General features: G+C 35.9%; 2 protein-coding genes across 6 annotated transcripts; one reads left to right on the forward strand and one right to left on the reverse strand.

Moving 5' to 3' along the window:
* Window positions 1-22: 22 nt before the first annotated feature.
* On the forward strand, window positions 23-13,484 carry LOC127420249 (RING finger protein 207). Of its 5 annotated transcripts, none has more exons than XR_007893780.1 (18): window positions 23-135; window positions 463-653; window positions 2,132-2,264; window positions 6,829-6,973; window positions 7,408-7,489; window positions 7,590-7,665; window positions 7,790-7,915; window positions 8,060-8,106; window positions 8,618-8,690; window positions 9,218-9,286; window positions 9,392-9,460; window positions 9,594-9,715; window positions 9,840-10,017; window positions 10,304-10,489; window positions 10,579-10,630; window positions 10,734-10,828; window positions 12,207-12,299; window positions 13,316-13,463. XR_007893780.1 is itself a non-coding variant. In XM_051662324.1 (18 exons), the coding sequence occupies exons 2-18, from the start codon at window positions 463-465 to the stop codon at window positions 13,458-13,460; spliced, it is 1,905 nt and encodes a 634-aa protein (XP_051518284.1). In that variant the 5' UTR covers window positions 23-135; the 3' UTR covers window positions 13,461-13,484. The 5 variants fall into 5 exon arrangements, 3 of the variants coding, with proteins under 3 accessions (XP_051518284.1, XP_051518286.1, XP_051518285.1); XM_051662324.1 differs by having other exon boundaries at window positions 10,734-10,851; window positions 13,316-13,484; XR_007893781.1 differs by lacking the exon at window positions 13,316-13,463 and having other exon boundaries at window positions 10,739-10,851; window positions 12,207-12,242.
* Window positions 13,485-14,263: 779 nt separating this feature from the next.
* LOC127420250 (protein-S-isoprenylcysteine O-methyltransferase-like) lies at window positions 14,264-24,380 on the reverse strand. The gene is made up of 5 exons (XM_051662327.1): window positions 24,156-24,380; window positions 23,722-23,810; window positions 22,261-22,430; window positions 21,910-22,127; window positions 14,264-15,546 (listed from the first exon to the last, which is right to left on the reverse strand). The coding sequence occupies exons 1-5, from the start codon at window positions 24,372-24,374 to the stop codon at window positions 15,364-15,366; spliced, it is 879 nt and encodes a 292-aa protein (XP_051518287.1). The 5' UTR covers window positions 24,375-24,380; the 3' UTR covers window positions 14,264-15,363.
* Between the last annotated feature and the right edge of the window lie 531 nt (window positions 24,381-24,911).

Here is a 24,911-nt window from a genome sequence, read left to right on the forward strand (position 1 = left end):
ACATACCACCCCTCATTCAGCAGGAAGAGGAGTGTGAATTCATTGTTTTAACGTCAGGTCCTGCATTTAGGGACACTCACAGTACCTTCACATGGCATTCAGTCCACCCAGAGAGACGAAACAGGACTAGATGAGGTATTCGGATATTATATGTTAATTAAATTATATATGTAAATAATTGCAGTACATGTTTGGAGTTTGACCTTTATTAAAAGTTTTCTTTGAACTATATGGCCCTATACAGACAGGTTTCTGTTGGTTGTTTTGGAATTATCTTTAGGAAGTGTTTTAGAGTGTTTGTTGACCTTGGATCAGAAATAACTTCCCAAGGATCCTAAGCATGCTCAGCAAACATTTTTCACATTATATCTATTTTTTGAATAGATTTAGGCATACAAATGTGTAAATGTGGCTCACGCATATATTGTGCAGAAGATCTAAAGGTCTTTATTGTATTTCCAGATGTCCGGAGAAATATTTTCCCCTTTGGATAATCTCTATGACCTGGACAGTGCCAACTGCCATCCTCTAGTGTGCCACTTATGCCAAGAACAGTATGAGCATCCATGCCTACTGGACTGTTATCACACTTTCTGTGCCAGCTGCCTGCGTGGTAGAGCAGAGGATGGCAGACTGACTTGCCCCGTCTGTGGGTAAGATACCACTTCTTTGATTAATTATTGATGACCTAATTGATCACCTGTTTAATGTGGAGGAAAGGTCCCACTTTTTGTTATAATGACAGCATGTTCTCAGGCTGGCATGGACTTAACAAATTTGTGCAAAGCTTGATGATTCATTTTATCCTAGCATGATATGAGAATGTTTCAAAAATCATCTTGTGTGCTTAAATTGAAACATGGAAATGATCCTTGTCAAAATTTGCTTACATTAGTGACCTAGAAATAATGCAGAATCATGTTCCTTCTTCCTTCCAATTTGCATATTAACTTTTCTTTCTTTGACATTTTTCAAATTCTTCTAACTTTTCTTTTTAAATGAATAAATAAATAAATACAATAAATAAATAAATAAATGTGACCTCAATGTGATTTTTGGACACAATTGTAGGAATGGACCAAATCCATGTAGAAAGATAAAAACCTAAGATCATACTCACAGACCAAAATGGTCAGTCATTGTTGTCAGATCTATGGTGCCAGGGCTGCACAGAGGCATCTGTAGTGCAGATTACCTTCAAGAGGCTAACAGCTGTGACATAAACCCTGCCTTTGTTTCAGACTTAATAAAAAGTCTCTTGGCACATTCTGCCAAGGCCACTGTGGCATCAAATAAAAAACATAATACTATCTGACACTTGATATTGGATATACTGGTCCTGGGCTGGCTACATTAAGAGATGGCTGAAATGCTGCTCACCCTTCTGCTGTCATACAGTAAGTGTAGCAGCAGCTTAATCGCACACACCATAGATGCTGTCTTGAAACTATAGTGTGCATATTGAAGACATTTATAGAAAAAAATGGAAAAACTGTGGTGGGCTTTATAAACCAGCATGTTAGAGTAAGTATGCATTTCTTGGCTTGTTTTTTAGCTGGTTTTCTTGACTTTAGTGAGTGCTGCTAATTTAATGGCTGAGTTACTGCTATAGTTTCACAATATTTTGAATGTGACCTTGTCAGCTAATTATCTTACATAATGTAATTTTGTTTGATGCATGTGTTTCTTATTGTTACTTGTCAGCAACGCAAATCTTACAGTATAGGAACAACTAAATAAATTGTTATTAAAAAAAACTATGGAAGTTTCTCATGAAAGTGAATTAGCAGGGAATCTTCGCTTTGGAATCTCCTACTTAGCTTTAAATATTGATACAGATTTTTGTAGTCTTTGTTTGGGAATTATGTTTGCTTGAATATCCGAGACAATTGTCACCACACTGTTTGTGCCTATTTCTGTCTCTAGAGGGTTTAGCTATTGCTCTCTATTGTACCTCAGAATTCAGAACAGTGCTATTTGTGTCGTTGTTGCTATGAGGGAGAGATAAACACATATCAGTGCATAGTATATAACCAAGACTCATTATTAGGCAAAAGGTCAAAAGACAGAATAATAATAAAAATAAATAAATAAAAATAAACTCTGCGTGTCTGTGTGTGTCTTTTTTTAGACATCAGTCCATTGTGAAAGGGATAAATGCGCTTCCTCCTGAGGATCGACTCATGAAGTTCTTGGTGGACAGTTCAGCAGACAGTGAAGAAACAGTACAGTGTGCAAACTGTGATTTGGAGTGCAACAAACAGGTCTCAATTTGTCACCTTGTCACAATAAAACAAAATTAATGCCAGGCTGATCTCATGAAAATGATAACTGTGGCGACCTTTGCACAAAATTATATTATGTGGTACATTGCACGTATCGCAGCAGTTCAGAGGTAAAATGACCACTGTGTGGCACAGAAAAGGGAGTTAAATATACTCCCAACACATAGAGGTTATTAAGGTTAATGCTCTGTCAAGTTTTAAATCAGCAAAACCTACCTCCCAAACCTTAAACCTAAACTTAACCAATAGTGTCATAAAAAGCAAATGTGAGATGATTTGTTTTTTTTTGTTTTTTGTGATGGAAGGTGATAGATGAAAATCTATCTGATGGAATAAAATAAGACTTTATGGAGGGAGATGGAGTAAACAGAACCAGAATTACATGCTTATAAAGTTATGACAAAAATAATAATAAATTTTAACATTTCTATTCATCATAAGATCGAAAACATATACAATATTATTTATGAATAATTGGAGTCTTTTTTTATTATTATTATTTGGGGGGTTTTATGAAAAATGAGAATGTTTTTTGGTAATTAGTCCATATTATGCATAAGTGGTGAGCTTTTAAATTTGAGTGTGGCAGCCCAAAAATGCCCCATTAATTAGGTTAGGTTAGGTTAATGCTCTATCGAGTTTTAAATCAATAAAACTGACCTCTTTTCTTTACCCTAAACCTTAAACCTAAACACAACTGATGGTGTCATAAAAATCAAATGTGAGATGAAAAATAGATGAGGTTTTTAAGGTTATTAATTTATTGTGTTTAAAATCAACAAAACCAACGTCTAATTCATATGTTAGAGTAAAAATGTTTTGGAGGGCTGTCAATTTCCATGTTATTTTGGTGCGGTAAATTATACAAAAAATAACGCATTAAAAAAATTACCACAATTAATCATGTCCCCCGACCGTAGTAAGGAATATTCCTTCTATATGAGCAATTCAAACTTGGAGTACCACCTGTTTTTTCCAGGGGGCAGTAAGTGAAACCAGAGTCTTTCTTGCAAGTCAGTCCACTGTCGGCCGTCTTTGGAACGCTCTCGGGAAGCTATTTCCAGTCATGACAGTGCAGCTCCTATCTACTTGAATGGGGAAAGACCGAAATCTCCAAAATGGTTGGTCAAGATTACAATCAAAGAACATATTTCAAATCAGCAGTAAAATATGACAACAATGGTGTCATAAATTGTGCTGCTTTACCTCAGATTATGCAAAAAAAAAAAAAAATTTCCTGGCTTGAATAGCTAATGCACGTTCTCATTGATTGACAGGCGATGTCTGTATCTAAAAGGTGATTGGCTCTTTTACCTGTAAGGCGGGACTTCCTTTCTACATCCGCTGACCGTTGGGCGTTCCAATTTCTCCCATTAATTTTAATAGAAGTAGCCTGTCTCTGCTAAATAGTTTCTGGCGAAACTCGCTGTAAAAGGCAATGCGCAGCTTAGACAGAGAACAAACCACACTTACAGAGGGCAGACAACACAAGATGAGAACTTGTTCTTGAATTCAAACACAGCTTGATGGAGCGCAAATCTGAACACAGAGATCTCAAGACGTGTTTTTCTTAGTTTCAAACTTCATTTAACTTGACACAGTGACCTAAAAACTGTAAAATTATGACATGACGCAACCAAGATGCTCCAGAAGCATCTGTCTGACGCAGTTCTACGTTGACACGTCCTTAGACCAGCCCTTATAATAAATCTCTGATTTGACAAATGATTGACAAATTCAATTGCAAAATTTATTGTTGTGGACTGTAGACTGATGATTGGCTTATGATCAATAATATGGAAATAAACAATATATTGCATTCTAAAGCCACTTTTATTATTACATTTTTGAATGGTTTACTTGTGTGCCAAAATAATGAAATGCATTTTAATTATCTGTATTTTTTCAAAAAATATATATATTTTATTCATAATTTAAATACAACCATTTATAATGATTTAATCATTATACAGTTGTGCTCAAAAGTTTGCATACCCTGGCAGAAATTGTGAAATTTTGGCATTGATTTTGAAAATATGACTGATCATGCAAGTCTTTTATTTAAGGATAGTGATCATATGAAGCCATTTATTATCACATAGTTGTTTGGCTCATTTTAAATAATAATGATGACAGAAATCTCCCAAATGGCCCTGATCAAAAGTCTACATACCCTTGAATGTTTGGCCTTGTTACAGACACACAAAGTGACACACACAGGTTTAAATGGCAATTAAAGGTTAATTTCCCAAACCTGTGGCTTTTTAAATTGCAATTAGTGCCTGTGTATAAATAGTCAATGAGTTTGTTAAATCTCACATGGATGCACTGAGCAGGGTAGATACTGAGCCATGGGGAGCAGAAAAGAACTGTCAAAAGACCTGCGTAACAAGGTAATGGAACTTTATAAAGATGGAAAAGGATATAAAAAGATATCCAAAGCCTTGAAAATGCCAGTCAGTACTGTTCAATCACTTATTAAGAAGTGGAAAATTCGGGGATCTTTTGATACCAAGCCAAGGTCAGGTAGACCAAGAAAGATTTCAGCCACAACTGCCAGAAGAATTGTTCGGGACACAAAGAAAAACCCCCAGGTAACCTCAGGAGAAATACATGCTCTGGAAAAAGACGGTGTGGTTGTTTCAAGGAGCACAATACGATGATACTTGAACAAAAATGAGCTGCATGGTCGAGTTGCCAGAAAGAAGACTTTACTGCGCCAATGCCACAAAAAAGCCAGTTTACATGCCTCACAGCTTCTGGCACACTGTAATTTGGAGTGACGAGACCAAAATAGAGCTTTATGGTCACAACCATTAGTGCTATGTTTGGAGAGAGGTCAACAAGGCCTATAATGAAAAGAATACCATCCCCACTGTGAAGCATGGTGGTGGCTCACTGATGTATTGGGGGTGTGTGAGCTCTAAAGGCACAGGGAATCTTGTAAAAATGTATGGCAAGATGAATGCAGCATGATATCAGAAAATACTGGCAGACAATTTGCATTCTTCTGCACGAAAGCTGCGCATGGGACACACTTGGACTTTCCAGCACAACAATGATCCTAAGCACAAGGCCAAGTTGACACTCCAGTGGTCACAGCAGAAAAAGGTGAAGGTTCTGGAGTGGCCATCACAGTCTCCTGACCTTAATATCATCGAGCCACTCTGGGGAGATCTCAAACGTGCGGTTCATGCAAGATGACCAAAGACTTTGCATGACCTGAAGGCATATTGCCAAGACGAATGGGCAGCTATACCACCTGCAAGAATTTGGGGCCTCATAGACAACTATTACAAAAGACTGCACGCTGTCATTGATGCTAAAGGGGGCAATACACAGTATTAAGAACTAAGGGTATGCAGACTTTTGAACAGGGGTCATTTCATTTTTTTTCTTTGTTGCCATCTCACACCGGACTGTCATAAATTATATTATTATTATATTATATTCTCTCTTAACAACTGACTATCAACCGACAGCCTGAATGTCAATACAGTACAATACTGTACATTCTATATATACTACTATATATACTTTTCTTTATTGAATAATGTGTATCTATATAGTGTGTATTGTATACTGTACAGTGTATGTTATTATTTGTATATTGTTGAGTGTAATTATGTGTATATCAGATGTTTCAACTGTGCTGTGTTAATTTGATGTTATTGTAAATTGGTACTGTCTCATCACTGTCACGACTGCTATGTTGATCGGAACTGCACCCAAGAATTTCACACACCATTGCACTTGTGTATATGGCTGTGTGACAATAAAGTGATTTGATTTGATTTGCCATTCTGTTATAACCTACAGTTGAACATGAATCCCATAAGAAATAAAAGAAATGTGTTTTGCCTGCTCACTCATGTTTTCTTTAAAAATGGTACATATATTACCAATTCTCCAAGGATATGCAAACTTTTGAGCACACCTGTATATTAAATAATTATTATTTGAAGGGCTTTCTAAGCAAATATTTGTGTTTGCGTTTAATTTGATTAATTGGTATTCCATGTTATTAATTTGGTTAAAAACTTTAATCGATTGACAGCCCTAATTTAAATGACTATTTATAATTATTTAATCATTATATATTAAATAATTGTTATTTGAGGGGCTTCCTAAGCAAATATTTATGTTTGTGATTAATCGGCATACTATGTAATTAATTCGATTAAAAATGTTAATCGATTGACAGCCCTAGTGTTTTATGTCATAAAATTGTGTGAGGATTATATAATCTGCTGTTTTACTCGTGATTTGTAAGTGAATAAAAGTTGTTGTCGTTGTGCCTCAAGGGTTCATTTCACCAGGAAACTGCCGCAATACGTACAAAAAGCCAAAATAAGAGTAAATAGTAAACAGTGATAGTAAATTGTAAAAATAGTAATAGTAACAATTATTTTGCAAAAATGTAAGTATTGTAACGTGATTTTATGAGACCAGGTTGAATAATGCACAATTATCTTCTCAAAAATATTTGAAAAGATTAAGTATTGTGCTGTTAATTATATTATTCTTCTGTAATAAATGCCAGGATGTGGATGCAATGTATTATTGCAACACTTGTTGCCAGCCACTGTGTCGAGACTGCAGGGAAAGTACCCATAAGGCCAAGATGTTCTCCCGCCATGAGATCGTCTCCTTGGCAAAGCGCACCAAAGAAGCCCACAAAAAGTGTGGTGTGTGAAACTCTATTTTCAGTTTGTTCAGACAACTACTTCTCAACATTTCCCAGCAAATATGATTTTTTATTACAAGGCTCTCTGAAATACTTAATTCTGATTGGATAACTGCAGCATTTAGTGGTCAAACAGTTTAGTATAAAAGAAATTAAAATATTTGACCGTTGTCCATGGCAACATACCAGTGCTACTTTTAAATGTCTTGTGGCACTTAGCCTTGGAGGACTTCAGTATACATTTTAATATATATGGTGAGTATAAAACTGCAGTGGGGTCCTGATCACCTTGTCATTTATTTTGCAACAGTATGGCAGTACATTACCCATTATGTAGAAGTCTTTTTGTTAAATACTGTCAGATAAAGGTGAATCAGACTTCAGTGTTTTGGACTTTTGGTATGTATCTCAACAGCTGTTTTTGTCTGATTGCAGCCCTCCATGAGGAACACTACATCATGTTTTCAACAGAGAAAAAATCCATGCTCTGCATCAATTGCTTCAGAGACATGCAAGTGTGAGTTATAAACTTCAGTTAATGACCATGTAATTAGCACATAACAGAGCTGTCCTCCAAGACTGATTTCAAAGTCATTTGGATTTGTCCTATTCCAAAGGGAGAGCAGAGCACACTGCATTGATATTGAGACAGCATATATACAAGGCTGTGAAAAACTGGACCAAGCCGTCTTAGTGAGTTTCTCTCCAATGATTTTAACTGCAGTGATGTGTACTCTCATCAGTGTGATGTAATGGATCACAACATCTATAACGGGGATGAGGAGCTCCTATTGAATTCTCTTTTTAATTTTCTCAGGCTGTTAAGGAGCTTCAGACGTCTGCACGAGAAGCCATTGTTCTACTCAAAGCCATGATTGGAGAGGTCAGGACCAATGTGGATGAGGAGGAGAGTGCCATCTGTACTTTGTTCAATAACATGCAGGTGCCATGCACAATTACATACACTCATGAACTGTGGTAACACTATTTTTATTTTTATTAAAACTTCAAAGGACCATCCAATTATGTGAAGGGTGATAATTTGAATAAAATTGGATGTGTACTTCACGCATGTTCTTTTCCTCAGGAAAAACTGGAAGAGAGAAAAAAGGTCCTGCTGAAGGCAGCACAAAGGTAAATAAAATAGATATTACTAATGCTTTTTAATATATTCTACATATATAGTCAAGAATATATTCAAAAGCAGTTGTCATGGCAGAAATATATTGACCACAAATGTATTACAGTGCAGAGAATCATAGTGTTTGAGAATGAATACTATTTTTAAAATGTAACAATGTTAATAATATACAGTATGTAATTTAATGGACATTTTTGTTAAAGCAATTTGGTTAATTTTGAATAATGCATATTGAAAAGCAACATGATTCTGAATTATAATTATGCTTTGAATATTACTATTGACTGGATTTATGGATCTGAATTTGTTGTAAGATTTATATGAATATTTATGTAAATTAAAGTGTATTCACCTTTGTTTTGAGACATAATGAAGGTCTGTTTTTGTCAATATTGCCTCTTAATACCCTTTACCTTTAGTTAAGGAAGTGAGGCTAGGGCTCTATAATAATCGTATTTTTATTTTGTGTCAAATAAATCTATGAGGAATGTGTTTATTTTCCAGTCAGCATGAGGAGAAGGAGAGAGCATTTAAAGAGCAGTTATCTCATCTTGCGGCACTCCTGCCAACTCTTCAGGTAAGAGCATCTTCTGCCTGCATGCATCTTATTTTTTAAATATCACAGTTTATTTTCAGAGTTTTCTTTTTAAAGGAAAATCCTGGGTTCAATACAAGTTAAGCTCAATCGACAGCATTTGTAGTATAATGTTGGTTACCACAAAAATACATTTTGACTGAAAAAAAAAAAAAATCTGGGTTCCAGTTAGGCACTTACAATGGAAGTGAATGGAGCCAATCCGTTAATGTTAAAATACTCACTATTTCAAAAGTATAGTCACAATATGTGTGTTAACATGATTTTAGTGTGATCAAATTGCTTACTAACCTTTTCTGTGTAACGTTATAGCCAGTTTTAAAAGCTTTTACATTTATGCCTTTAAACCCTCTAAAAATTGGCCCCATTCACTTGCATTGTAAGTGCCTCATTGTAACCTCGATTTTTGCTTTATTTATTTATGTTGTAATTTGTGTCATTATGACACAAATGCTGTCGATTTAGCCTAAGTTGTTTTGAACCTGGAATATTCCTTTAATTCTCTCCAGTTTCATCTGGTTACGTGTTCGGCTTTCCTGAGCTCAGCAAACAAATTTGAGTTCTTGGACTTGGGATACGTGAGTAAAAAACAAAACAATATTTTTATGAAATCATTTCAGGGCTGTAAGCCACTCTCTTCTGAATCACTGCTACTCACTTCTTATTTTCTGTACCTTACACAGCAACTAATGGAGAGACTAAAGAAGATTGTGAAACTACCACACAGACTGAGACCAGCACAGAGCAGTAAGGTAAGTTTACCACATTTACATAAAAGCTTTTACCCAAAGCAACTAACAGTGCATTGAAGGTGTGCATCCGATTAGTTTGTGTGTTCCCTGGGATTCGAACCTGTCAGTTATGGCATCTAATCCATCCATACAGATAAACACAGAGTATCGGCCTGAGTTCGCCCGCTGTCTGGAGCCTCTCTTGCTACTTGGCCAACGCCGGTCATTGTCTGCTACAGGGAGTGTGTCATTAGGGCTAGGAAATGCCAGTGGACTGTAAGTCTTTCTAGTGGTTAATACTTAAACAGTATATTCTGGCACACTACAAATGTTTTATTTTTTATTATTATTAAGATGCATAGATAGAAAATATATATTGTTTTTTTACTGTCCTATACAGGATGCAGTCATCTCTGTCTGTTCAGTGTCACTCTCCAGCCATGAGTGACATGTCTCTGTGCTCCTCTGTAGTGCGCAAGCCGACCTCACATCGTTACATCAGCACTAAGGTTCTACTGTCGGAGGGTGAAGAGACGCCCTTTATGGAGCATTGCCGCAATTATGAGAACAGCTACAGGGCAAGTATTTGTCATGTGGTTAGGGTACTGCATTTTACACTTTCATATTAGTCTTAGTCTTTTATATTTTTTGTTGATTTTCCTGGTAGACATTTCCTAACCAAATAATATTAAATAAAGTGTTTTGCTGTTGTTGTTGTGGTAGAAGGTCAAATCTAAGCAAAAGTCAAATTTAAGATAACTTAAAATGTTATTATATTGTAATAATGGTGTATTACACCAGAATGTCTCAGCAGAAGCAATGCATTGCAGTTGACATGTTCTCCATGGCTGTTTGTCTGATCAGACTTTGCAGACAGAGATCCAGAGGCTCAAAGACCATGTGCAGGAGATTCATAGAGACCTAACCAGACACCATTCCCTCATAAAAACCGACACCATGGGTGAGATTCTGGAGAGGTCTCTGCAGATGGATGGACAGATCTCCACAGAATACTCCTCAGTGGAGCTAATGAGAGCCATATTTGAGGAGGTAAGATGCCAAAACTATGTGACTAACAATAGGAGGAGGTAAAAAAAAAAAAAGAAGATAACTTACTGTACAATCAATTGTGTTCTTAGATCTGGGAAGAGACGTTACAGAGGGTTGCAAATGAACAGGAGATTTATGAAGGTGAGTAAGTGCTCATGCTCTTCTTACTTCTTGGCAGTTACACTTGACTTTTTGGTTTAAAGTAGGTTGCGATTCTTGTTATTTGGTCTTTATTATTTTTTAGCACAGCTTCATGATCTTCTTCAGTTAAAACGGGAGAACTCCTATTTGACCACCATCGCACGACAAATAGGCCCCTACATTCGGTCTATAGCAAAGGTGAAAGAACGCTTGGAGCCCAGGTAGACCTTGATGTATCATTCAAATGACCAACAGAATTTGAAAAAGAGACTAAATGCACGGCAGGAACAAGAGGTTTTTTACATCCCATGCCTGTGCTTATAGTACGAGATGGCGAAATTGTACAAGCTGACATATGACTTTTACTCCCACAGAGAAAAATAAACAAACCAACCACTGATCATGATTTTTTTTTTCTTTTTCTCCCAATTTGGAATGCCCAATTCCCACTACTTAGTAAGTCCTCGTGGTGGCGCGGTTACTCACCTCAATCCGGGTGGTGGAGGACAAGTCTCAGTTGCCTCCGCTTCTGAGACCGTCAGTCCGTGCATTTTATCACATGGCTCGTTGTGCATGACACCGCAGAGACTCCGCATGTGGAGGCTCATGCTACTCTTTGAAAGACATGCACAACTTACCACACGCCCCACTGAGGGCGAGAACCACTAATCGCGACTATGAGGAGGTTACCCCATGTGACTGTACCCTCCCTAGCAACCGGGCCAATTTGGCTGCTTAGGAGACCTGGCTGGAGTCACTCAGCACACCCTGGATTCGAACACACTACTCCAGGAATGGTAGTCAGTGTCAGTACTCGCTGAGCTACCCAGGCCCCCTGATCATGATTTTTCGAAGTTAAACCCCTATCCAAACCAAGCCCTAAACTTAACCATGATTTTAATAGGAAAATCACTGTTGTGCAATGATTTAAGCTCCTTAAACGGGTTTTAAACGGGGTTAAGTTGAACCCTGAACTCAAACTTTTGTGTACTTTGGAAGAAAACATGAAAGTTTGGAACGAGACGAGCGAAGTGTATTATGTTCTTGACATCCATCAGTCATTTCTGTTGCATAAATAAATATAGAATAAGTAACCAAATTGGTTTCCAAGTTGTGTGATACCCTACGATTTCGCCATTTCGTACAACTTATTACGAGTTGTCATGAGACTATGCTGTAACACTAAACAATCCTTCTACATGTATTTTCACCTCTTATAAAATTTAATTAACATACACTCATATTGGACCCATCTTATATTAGGTGTCTTTAACTATTATATACATACATTAAAAAATGTAACATTTGATACAGTGTACTTATTTTGTCAATCCTAAATCTAAACCATACCGGTACCCCAACCTCAGTAGCAGCAAATTCAAATCTCGCAAGAGTTTGCAGAGCAACACATATGTACACACCTCATAGAAAGTACATTATATAAAATGCTTGATGTTTTTAATGTAAGTAAATAGTAGTTAAAGACACCTAATATAAAGTGGGACCCATATGTCATTCTATCACACATATATCATCACCTACTTACATAATTTTAGTCTAATTTGATCTTTAACAGGCTGAAAGAGCCCAAAGAGCTGAAAGATGATCGCACTGAAATAATGCTGAAGCTCTATGAAGACAGCACCTCCACTGCTGACACACAGCCCAGGTGAGTGCTCATCAATTCTCATCAAGTCTTTAACCTTTAAACGCATACCTCGGGTCTTTAGTGGCCTGGCACCTCATTCCAATCCCTGTACCTCATCCATTTTTTGGAGTTGTTCCCACACCTCAAGTTCACCTCAATCTCTCTCTTATAAATAGGGTAACACACACACAAAGAAGCCAAAATTGCAAAAAACAAACAATCAATTTTGATAATGGTTTAAGTACCAAAAGTGTATAGGGTCATTAGAGACCCTAGGTATGTAATAGTGTCTATTTTTTATTTTATTTGCACTGTGATTGATTATATTTTTATGATTAATTCAAATGTATATAAGTTTACTATAACAGGATATCTATTTCTTTGTTTATAACAAGAGAAATTAGTACTATATTCATACAAATAAATATCACGTTGATTTTCTGTGTGACAATGGTACCCCATATGCGTGTACACATACCTATTATACATGCTATTTCTTACTCAAGGTGGTGCTGTTGTTTCAGTAATTGACTTGATTTACATTTGACATTGCTATTTGATAAAGAACAACATGGAAGTAAACTATAGCAAGTGTAACACATGAACAGTATATGACTATTGTCATTTGGGTGTAGGTTGTGCATCAATTTAGACTCAATAAGAGCCTGAGAAAATACTTATGTATAGCTTATGTGTATCTTACGTGTTGCTCAGTCAGTTGTGTCTCATGAAATTTCAGTGTGAAAGTAATGAATCCTGTTCTAGATTTGTCCTGATTTGTTGCATTTTCTCTTTGATACATAAAAAAATAAAACATCAGAATATATCAAAATATATTTTATTATATTTTTTTCTAAATGTCTTGAAAATATTTGGAAAATGTGACTATCTGGGCATTTGTAAATCCAAGTGCCGGGTCTCTAAAGACCCAAATATGTAAATTTGGTGAAATTCCAGTGCATTTAAAGAAAAACCATGCTATCTACATCATTTGGTGCTTTTAAATTTAAACAGTCCTCTATGCTTTGTCTGAACAGTAATGAGCTGTCCTGTAACACTGAAGACAACTGGACTCTAAACAGCCTATCAGAAGAGACCAATCCCAAGAACAAGGATTACTACAGGCCAAGCAAGCAGAAGAATACCAGTGATTCATCCAATCGTAAAGAGATACCAATGTGAAACCACTTGTGTTAATTTGACTTATTACCCCCAAAATGCGAAAACACACAATATGCATGCACTTATGTAAATGTAATATACAGTAGCTTGAGAACAGAGGTGTTATAAGAGCACTCCTTGCTTCCCCGCACAGTCAGTGTCAAATAAAAAAAATTATAAGCTTTCATTAAATGTGTTGTTTATTTTAAAGGTTTTTCATTTTGCTGAAGATGTCAATAATGTAAGCCAGTACAGTTATCATCCAAGAGGTAGGGTGTTCCTCTCCTGTCCAATTTTACACATAGCATTGCACAAGTACAGTGCTGCTTGTAATATTGCATGTGTTAAAATGTCCATAACCTGTATGTATTTCTAGTGCTCTTCATTGAAAGTGTGCAACAAATTCCTGTTCTTTACCTAATGTCTATATAAACTACTTCATGCCAGGAGGAAAGTTGTGTTACATTTCTCTCAGAATATCTGAAAGATTAAGACTTTGGATACAGCGTATGCTCTGCAGTCTCCCTCTGCCATTCAGCCCTCTGAATGTCACCTTCATAGAAATGTTTTTGTGTTGAATTATCATGCAAGCGTGAAGGAAAGTGAAAAGGATATGGTAATGAGTGAGTGTGGGAATGAAGACAAAGACACAAATGCATCTGACACAGGAGTTAGATAAGAGGTCATGAGTGGACACTGGCAGACTTTTTGAATTGTGTGAGCCAGGAAATACAAATGTTGACGTTGTTTGCGCCATGTAAAGACCAGTGGAGGAAAAACTAATCTTGCTACCCACATTGGAGTATAAAGAGAGGAATTAATGCTGTAATTTATCAGAAATATTTATTTTTCTAATCATAATATTAAAATTGTCCAACAACATTAAGAAATCACAGATATTTAGAGATTGTCATAAATCAGCATTTACATTTTGTAGGCCTATTATAACTGGCAGCATTAGGGCTTTAGCGAATAAAAAGTCACATGATAAACTCATTTTTACACAAAAGGACAATCTCTAGAATGTAATTTCAGTAACTATCAAGTCCAAATTAAAGGGACGGTTCGCCCAAAAATTAAACTTCTCATCATGTACTAGCCTCTTGTTGTTCCAAACTTGTATGACTTTCTTTTGTAGAACACAAAAGGAGGTATGAAAGCCTGAGTCGCCATTCACTTTCATAAAAGTAAATGGGGACTGAGGCTGTAAGTCCTTGACATTCTGCCAATCATCTTTTGTTTTCAATTGAAGAAATAAAGTCATACAGGTTTGGAACAACACAATAGTGTGTATATGACAACAGAATTTGAATTTGCGGGTGAGCTATCCCTTTTTTCTAAATAAAAACGCTTTACCATAAGGTATTTAAAAATCAAATTAAAAAACTTTGTATGTAAATGAGTAGTAATGAAGTGCTATCCTGGAACTCATTTCAAAGGTGTCTAACCATAAAACCAGGAGACTTAAAGATGGCAAAAATGAAACAGCGTATGATATTACATGTGTGATGTGCGAAGAGTATGTGACAAAGGTTTCATGAGACTAATGCCAAAACAGCAGTATTGTAAATACGAGGATACATGACATATGAATTGTATGTAGACATTACTAGCACAGAAGCAGTAAGAAAACAGAAGCATTATGGAATGTAGGTGAAAAGACAGATATGGAGAAATGTGGTGTTTGTGTGTGGGTGTATCTCTGACGGTGTTAAGGGTAGAAGCTCCACCCTGCTCAGAGATGACCAATGTGTCTCAGAGCAGATCAGCGGGTCAGTTTTACTGTGCTGCCACCTCATGAATCTGTGCTGCCCCCAGGGGGCGCGCTATGATGCCACCAGGCAACTAGCTCGCTCACAGTGCCAGTCAGAGGTGTCCAGGTGTGCACTTTCAGGCTATTTCCTCCCTTTAATGCAGCACAGCCTTATGAGTTAACCCTGATCCCTGAGATGAAGGGCAAACCAGTGAAGACCTTCTTTTTGTATTCAATGTAGTCCTCTCCAAAGAAATGGATGAGTGAGATCTCCTCTTCCTCAATCCGCTCTCGGAAGAACCGCCAGCTGGCAACCGTATATCCAAATATACATATCGGGTTGCACAGTATTATCTGGGAAACAGATAATCAATAGTACTATTTAAGACCAAGACAAGTAATGAAATCAAAAGACAAAGTGTTTATCAAAAGACCATATGTCACAAGTTTTCTTGGCCATTATTAAGATTTATTTTTAAGGATATGACAAGATAGGATATCTTAAGGGTTCCCACTCCTTTGACTAATTAATTTACATGACTTTTCCATGACCTTCACTGTTAAAAATGTCCATAATTTTAACTTTAAACAAATTTAAAAAAATGCTACAGTAAAAAAACAAAACAAAAAAACATTAATTGGTTAACGGGTAGTTACCTTAAAATAAGGTGCACCCAGTTATTCTAATCCAACACACTTTGTCAAATTCTGCAAATATCTCCTCACAGTCTGCTAGCTGTCCGTTCTGTGGGTGGGCTGAAAAAAAATCTAGTATTTGTACACAGCCCTTGCTCTGTAAATGGGACAAAAACAAAGGGATCATGCTGATCCACACAACACTACTCCAGTCAATCAGCAACGGGGTGGTTCTTGCGCGTGCACAGGATGGGGGGGTGGGTGCAGAGTGAGAGGGAAATTCATTAGAAGAGCGACAACAAATCTGGCTGATGTGAACTTTCTAAGTTGTGAGTGTCTGGAGCTGGTGTGCGTAAAACTGTCTCGTGTGCATGAATTTGGGGGGCGGAACTTCCAAAGGAGCACTGAAGGGAGGGGTGTGCTTGTTTTGGCAGCTGAGTTCGAATATCAACAGTGTTTCTCAGGAATCGCTGAGTGCACCTTTAACATATACGGTAAAAAATTATAAAATATTTAACAAGAAAATACATTACAATATATATATTTTTTAAATGTAAAAAGCATAATTTTATAGTATAATTAACAGTAGAAATGTATATTATATTTAAAAGTAGAATACATGTACTTTTTACGGTAAACTATTGTTAAAATTATGGTGAAAAACAATAATCGGGCATTTCCAGAGGTCCCTGTGTGACCCATCACATTTCAATATATTTTATGTGAATAGTTGTTTCTTCTAATTTTTTATATCAGTTATGTACATTGGGGTATTCTGTGTTATATTTTAGTTAATGCTTATTGCATTATTTTAGTGTCACGTGTTACGCTGATGGTATTTTGTGTTTGTTTGGGTAACACTGTGCACTGTCTATTCATGTGTATTAATTATTGCTCCTGTAAGTGTCACTTTTGATGATACTCTTGATGAACCAATGGAATGTTCCAGGATCAATACAAGTTCAGCTCAATCGACAGTATTTGTGGCACAGTATTGATTACCACAAAATTAATTTTGAATAATAAAAAAAAAAATTATAAAAAAAGCAAAAATCGAGGTTACAGTGAGGCACTAACAATGGAAGTGAATGGGCCCATTTTTGGAGTGTTTAAAAAGGCAGACATGTGAAGCTTATAATTTTATAAAAACACATACATTAATTCTTCTGAATATTATTAAGAGTTGTTTAAATCATAATTTTTTTACAGTTGTTTTAGGGATTGCTGACATTACATTGTCATGGCAACGAAGCCTGGCTATAACTTTACACAGACAAGGTTAGTAAGTGATTTTATCACACTAAAATAATGTTAACACATATTGTTTATATCTTGTGGCTACACTTATTTTTTCCGGTAAATGTCTGCTAGTATTTTAACATAAATTTAACAGAATTTTTTTTTACAGTGTTAACAGTCATTTGTGATGATGGTAGACCGATATATCGCCGATATTAGGAATTTAAAAATTATCGGCCGTTAAATTTTCCCATTTGGCCGATTCATTCTCAAGATGCGACGGAAATAGCCTGAGAATCACCTGCTTGCACATGAAGGAGCCGCCTAAGAGATGTAAATAACCAATCACTTTTTTGTAAGTGCCATCGCGTTACCACAATAACAGTTCGGTGTGCAGCACAGTCTCATTTAAACGGTCCAAATATCAGACAGACGCATATGAGCTCATGAGGTTTAAAGTGCTCCCGTGTCCATGTCTTGTCTAATGATAAAAAAAGTCAAACACGACAGTCAGTCCATGACACTCCAAGCAGTCGTACAACTGAAAAAAGCACTGTATGTACAATTAGTTCGATTTTTTCTTTTTTAGGGATGTCATAACATATCAATCTAACGATTATTGACTGGCATGTTATTTTATCAATATATTTTTGAAAATTATTAAAATTAGCCGACATTTAAATTAGACTTGCTTTCCAATTCACTCAGTTGGGCTCTGTTTATCAGTCTGGTGTAATAGCGTTGGGAGACCACAATAGGGCGATATGCCTTTTACTGAAGGCGGTCACGGTCACAATCACTCACACACACAAACACACACACAGGACGAGCTGAAGCGGGGCAGATGGCAGTCCAAAGGTTTTTGTACTTCTTCAAGAATGAACAGTGACGTTGATAAGGTTAGTGAAACTGGTGTAACTGCGTGACGTTTATTATGCAAATTCTCTGTATGTAGCATTGAATAGTTCTTTCATTCAAGCTGTCAAACAACAAAAAGACACACTTGTTACTGAAAATACATTGTGTAGGCTCTATGAAAGATACTTATACACAATATATCATCCAGTAATGACTAGAGTAAATAATATTTGTCCTTTGATAATGATTTGGGTTGAATTTAATGGAAAACTATGCGAATTGCGCACTGTGGCACTTTAGAATGTTGACGCTGAGTATTAGCGGTGTGTTCATACCTTTGAAGAAAATAAATAATTGTTTTGAATTTTCAAATGTTGTCTGCCAGATGTGTCTGGTGTGAAATTAACCCTGCCGCTCATAGTTTACCACAGTTGTGTTGAGAAATATATTTGAAAACACAAAGACTATTGTGCAATAAGCAGCCCTATTTATATCTGAAAAAATAAAAAAAAATAAAAATGGACATATCATTAATCATCAGGAAAATCTTTCGATTATCGATGTGTGAAAAAGGCATAGATCCCAAGCCTAGTCTTTTTGTAAAAATAAATAAATAAATTGTTTGCTAATGTGCACATTCCGTCCGTGGTTGCTGGACTACTGTGTGCACTGTTATTTCCTTCATCCTTTTGTATTACAATTTCTTTATGTAAAAACAATTACTAAAATGGGAAGACTAAACAGAAACCAGAAGAAACTACTATCTACCTAAAACACACAAAATCTAATTTTGAAAGATTTTTTATTATTTTTCAAAGTTAAAGTTTTGTGTGAAAATCTGAAAAAATATCAAAAAATTTACCGATATAGCTGATGGAAACGCAAATTATTGCTAAAATTTCACAAATGTCAACATAATATTTTTCCGTTTAACTCTAGTGCATAAACTCTATGTCGATACTTCAAATGTTGTGAAAAACTGGAAACACTTTTTATTGAGAAAATTGGCATTAACGCAAAAATAATGTCACATGACAGAATTTACTCCAATCGTTAGCCTGTGTTAATCATGACGACAAGGTATACATCCTTGAAAGCCAATTTATTGTACGTGAAGCATTACTCGCACTGTTATGGATTGGTCTTAAGGGCATACCTGCACAGATCCGATGTTGCAAACACATCTGCGTCATGACACTTCCATGAGTGCCAACACAAATATCTCTCATGCACCTGTCATCGACAAGTGCACAGAGAACAAATGAATGGCCACTCTTTGCGATTAATTTAATCGCAGTAGCCATCCATTTATTTATTAAAGTTGCTTTTCCACACATTCAAAATAATAGACGGCAGTCATGAAATTAGCCACAATACAAAAAACATATAATTTCTGTGCACAAAGATGTTTTAAATTTAAAATAAATACACAATACTAGGAGAAAAGCTTCAGTGTGCTTTTTTGGAATACTAACATATAGCCCAATTCTATAAAATTATTGTTTAGCTTACTTTTGAAAAAATGCCAGCAAAATTCCCTGTATTAAATAAACTACCAAACGAATAAAGCATTAAATGAATTTTTTTTTTTTTTTTTTTTAATTACTAAATGAAAAAATAATATTGTTAGGCCTAGATATATAATTGAATCTTATACACAAACTTAAATTAGCCTTTATTTATAAATTACCCTGTTCGGTAAACGATAAAAGTCAGCTGAATGACATTCTCAGAATGTTCTACACTTTTTCAAGACTATAAACTATCAGAACTATTTGTCCAATGCGGAGTTCACTTTCAGAAAACTAGCTTTTTAACATTTCAAAACTTTTAAATATTTTAAATCGAACCCTCTTCTCCTTGAATCACATTTGCTGAGCTTCTTCAGAAAATGTAAATTGCATTATGATGCTAAAATTAATTTTAGATCAAGTTCAGTTGTTTGTTAAAAGTTGCTGGACAAATATACGGGACATAATGCAGTTGAGATGGCAATGCGTTAGATTAGATGATTGTTCAAAATAGCCTATTGAATATCAGGAATGTATCATATAAACCCTGATATTGCACCGCATACATTTTTCTTTAATAGCTGTGCACACAGCATATACACATTGATGGATGGTCCTTATACTAAGACTGAAAGTTTCCCACTACTTGGTGCAGGTTGCCATCTTGTACAGGGCAATGACAATTCGCTTTTGGGTCGGAACCGGTGGCAACCTGCGATAAGCGCAACATCGGGACCAATATTACAGTCCTATCAGAAGGGCAACAGCTCCCTTTTGATTGCACTTCCTCGTCTTCTGATTGCATTTATTTGTGAAATTTAAACGACATTAAGCTGGCTAATTTCAATGAATTGTCTCAATACTCTCGCTATTTTACCAAAACTTCAGGGGGAAAATAAATTGGGACATCTGGGAGGCAAAAGGTACTCAATTCTGTATGGAAATGGCTTAAAGGCAGATTTATTTTGTGATAAACCAAAACTTTTGCGACAGTGTTTTTTTTAAGCATGACGTCATCATACACACCATTTTTATTGATAAAAGGCCATTTGAATGGAAACAGGCAGAAGACGGCAAATTTCGCAAACATTTTTTACGCATTTTCACTTTAAAATAACAAAACAGCATGAAAAGTGGATGGAAACTCAATTGAAAAGAGTCATTTGATAGCAATTACAAACCACATAATGTTAGTGTAAGTGAACAGAACTGCTTATAACGTCTCATAACACACTCATTTTGATGCTGTGAACTCTTCATTTACTGTCACCTGCACTAAGATTTGAATCAATACCTAAATTAATGAATGTTAAGTTATTAGCTTTAATATACCTTGGAGCAAATGTAGGTGTTCTCTGATGAAGCACGTTCAAATGCGAATGAGGAATGACACGGTTTAATCCATAGCATGTTCTTCTCAATATTTATTTAAAGATTTTTAAAAAGAAAGAAAAAACTCTGCATGTATCCTCTTTATGTACCTCGTGTCACTATTACAAGTGACCCAGCAACAACGTTTTTTTATTGAATCTTTTTGAGCATTTCGATAAAATCTGATTTAAAACAACTCAAACACACATAACTCCCATAGGATCTCATTGTAAAAGGGCAAACGCTTATCAGAGTAATTGCGGCAGAGCAACAGTTGCTTAGACAGGATTGGGCAGAAACGCTTTTAGCGAAGGGTCAATTCTACTCTGATTTACTCAAGAAATTCTTTATTGCCATACAGCTAATATTGTTGGCTCCTGTATGATAAATTGCTTGTGTTTTCCCTAGGGATGCACAGATGTATAGGCCAATCATCAGTACTGGTCGATAAAAGCAGTTATTTGCACTGTTGTACATTGGTCAACCGTTTAAAAAAGAAAAAAGCTGATGATCAGGGCTGATTACTTCCTGAAAAAAAGGGGGTGGAAACTGTGTCGGACAATTAGCCTATAACTCGTCTTGTGTGTGAAAAAAAATTTCTTGTGTGGAATTACTTTGACTTGGGTGACAATGACAGCAGGGAAAAGCTTCATCATTCAGAATTCAGTTAATGAGATTTAAGAACATTCAAACAATTAACAAGTCTTAACACTTTAATGTGAGCCTAGGAGGAGGCCATTTAGAATTTAGTTAATGTGAGTTAAGAATGTTAATGTGAGTTCATAATGTGCTTTTACTTTCAGTGTTTTGTTTCTTACTGAGACCAGTTACTCTGAAACACGGAAAGCATGTAGAGACAGAGAATAAAGTTTCATTCTTTTTCCCAAAGTTGTGTAATTATCAGTGATTTGAAATAAGGCATCATAGAAATGCAGAACCACCAAACTATCGGTATCGGCAAATGTTGTTGTAAATAATCGGATATTGGTATACAATTTTTTTTGTATCTGTGCATTCCTAGTTTCTCCTCATTTCTATGTCACTTTGAATGAAAGCACCAGCTAATCGACTAAATGTAAATGTCTAACAATGGTTAAAGTACCTGAGTGCCAATGCTCCAGTAAAACCAGCCCACATAGGAAGGATGTCGGAAGAGAGCGTAAACTCCACTGGTGACCAGCACGTGGCTCTGAGCCTTCTCATTCTGGACTATGTGGTTGAAGTTGGAACCTGCTGTCAACATGGCAGCTTTGCGCAGGCTCTCCCCACACAGCACCATCAACAGTCCCAACACACAGAGCCAGTTAATCTGCTTTAGCTCTGTTGTAATATAAAATTCAATTAATACTGAAAACCTATTAAGGAATCATTACAAAGGATCATTATAAAAATGACTCCAAGAACTCTAATTTTCAGTTTTGTTAAAATAGGCTGTCAGGTGATCATAACAAACCTGGAACAATGAGCATTTCCACAGTGAACTCCACCCAGGAAGAAACAGCTGCTACCGTGTACTCAACACTGTGGTTGAGCAGGAAGGAGTCTAATGACAGACTGCGTGGGTTGATGATGGCAGTAACCAGGTACTCCGAGTAGTGAAAAAATGACAGTGAACACATATACCTAGTGAAGCAAAATAAACCAGAATCAATAATTAGTAATAGTAAAGGGATAGTTTACCCAAAAATTCTGTCTTCATTTTCCCGCCTACATGCCATTCCAAACTCATATCGCTTTCATTGTATGGAAAAGATGCAACGACAGTGAATGGTGACTAAAGCTGTCATACCTTAACATTCTGCCTAATGTATCCTTTTGTGTTCCACATAAGAAAGTCATATGGGTTTGGAACAACATGAGGGTGAGCAAATGATGAGAGAATTTTCAGTTTTGTGTGAACTCTTTAACTCATAATTGTTAAAGAAATAGTTCACCCAAAAATGAAAATTCTCTCATCATTTACTCACCCTCATGTTGTTCCAAACCTGTATGACTTTCTTTCATTCTTTTGTGAAACACATAATGAAAATTTTTAGAAGAATATCTCAGTTCTGTAGGTCCATACAATGCAAGTCAATGGTGACCACACCTTTCAAGCTAAAAGAAAAATAAAAAAAATCATAAAGGCAGCATAAAAGTAATCCACACGACTCCAGTGGTTTATTTATCCATGTCTACTGAAGCAATTTAATAGGTGTGGGTGAGCAACAGATGAATATATAAGTCCTTTTTTACAATAAATTTCCACTTTCATTTCACATTCTGAAAGTGAAAGTGGAGATTTATAGTAAAAAAAGGATTTAAATATCGATCTATTTCTCACCCAAAGTGATTGCATCACTTCAGAAGACATATTTAACCACTGAGTCGTGTTAATTATTTTTATGCTGCCTTTATGTGATTTTGCTTCAAAGTTCTGGCTTCCATTCACTTGCATTGTATGGACCTACAGAGCTGAGATATTCTTCTAAAAATCTTTGTTTGTGTTGGATTGTGCTGGACACATCTGTGATGGAATGAGAGAGTAAATGATGTGAGAATTTTAATTTTTGGGTTAACTATGCCTTTAAATTGTCTTATTTACAATATTTCTGTATTTATTATGGCTTTGTGTCATATTTTCATCTAATCGATGATTATAACTAGCTGTGTTACTAGCAATATTGTACCCAAACCTAGCTTGTTTTTAACCTGAAGGCTAATTTTATACTATATTATCTTTTAGTGATATTTAGAGCTGCAAGCTAGCGCTAGCTGTCTACTGTTAAATCTGTCACAACCGTTTGCAGACTTTCTGCCACCACTTACTGCGCATCTGCTGCAGTGATTGTAAACAATGGGATTGGCCTATTTTGAGGCATTATTTTGTGTGCAAATTAACTTCAAATTGCCCATTTCACAAAATAGTAATTACCAGCCAAAGTTTGTCCATGTTGTTTCTGCCAAACTTAAAATGAGGCCACAGCCAAAGGCAAATCCAAGAAAGCAGGCTCGAACAGCCACCTGATTAGGGAAAAAGAGAGAAAATGCATGTGGTATTGTTAACCAATCCCTGATAATCCAATGCCAGGTTAACTGTAAGATGTCCTCTAGGAGAGCTATTCATAATGACAGAATAACCCTTACAAGATCCCATTAGAGGGGCAAAGTAATAGGATTATTCTACACACAAGACATTGTCAGTGATAAAGAGCTCTGTTGCCTTTGCAGCTAAGTATCTACTCGTTTTTTTATTTAAAAAATGCACATAACACTAGAAAATAGTTAAGTTAAGTGAAGTGGCAATTGCAAATATGCTCTTTTTGTAAGTATATCACACATCTTTCAGTCTGCCTCTCTGGCTCTTACCTTGTATAAAGGTCCCTTGTATATGATTAGCAGGAAGCCATTGATAACTGTGATATACACAGCAATGGCTATTTTCCCGTTCACATCGGTAAGGTAATCGAATATCCAGTCAATGTGAGAGCCAAATTTTACAAGTAAGGGAATAATAATGACGCCCAGCCCTGAGATAAAGCTTATAATACTTATCCTCCCTTCTAGCACCACCTTGCTACCTGCCATGTTGAAAACAGTAAGAACTCGTCTGGAAATCTCGCGTGGCTTCACAGCTCGCGCTGACTTGCATGACAGTTTTCTTTTGTATTTATCCTGATTTTCGTCTATTTTCCCTTTACAAGGCGTGCATGGGTTACTGATATCAATATGATAATTATTCACGTATGTAGAAGACAGAACTGTGGACTAGTTTTATTTGAAGGCAGGGTATTACTTTATAACTGCAAAGTGTATTTAAATTAAATTAAATCAACAACAAATTGCTATAATAATAATGATAATTATTATTATTATGGTTATTATTGTTGTTAAATTAATTATTTAATAACAACAACAAAAATTATTATTATTATTATTATTACTACTACTACTATTATAATTATTATCATGATTGTAAAGATTACTAATAATTAACAACAACATCAACAACAACAATAATAATAATAATAATAATAATAATAATATATTTTTATTACTATTATTATTATTATTATTATTAGGGCCCAAGTACTGAATGTGCAGAGGCCATATTGTTCTTCTAAG

The sequence above is a fragment of the Myxocyprinus asiaticus genome, chromosome 29, assembly GCF_019703515.2.
Source record: "Myxocyprinus asiaticus isolate MX2 ecotype Aquarium Trade chromosome 29, UBuf_Myxa_2, whole genome shotgun sequence".
Taxonomy (NCBI): Eukaryota; Metazoa; Chordata; class Actinopteri; order Cypriniformes; family Catostomidae; genus Myxocyprinus; species Myxocyprinus asiaticus.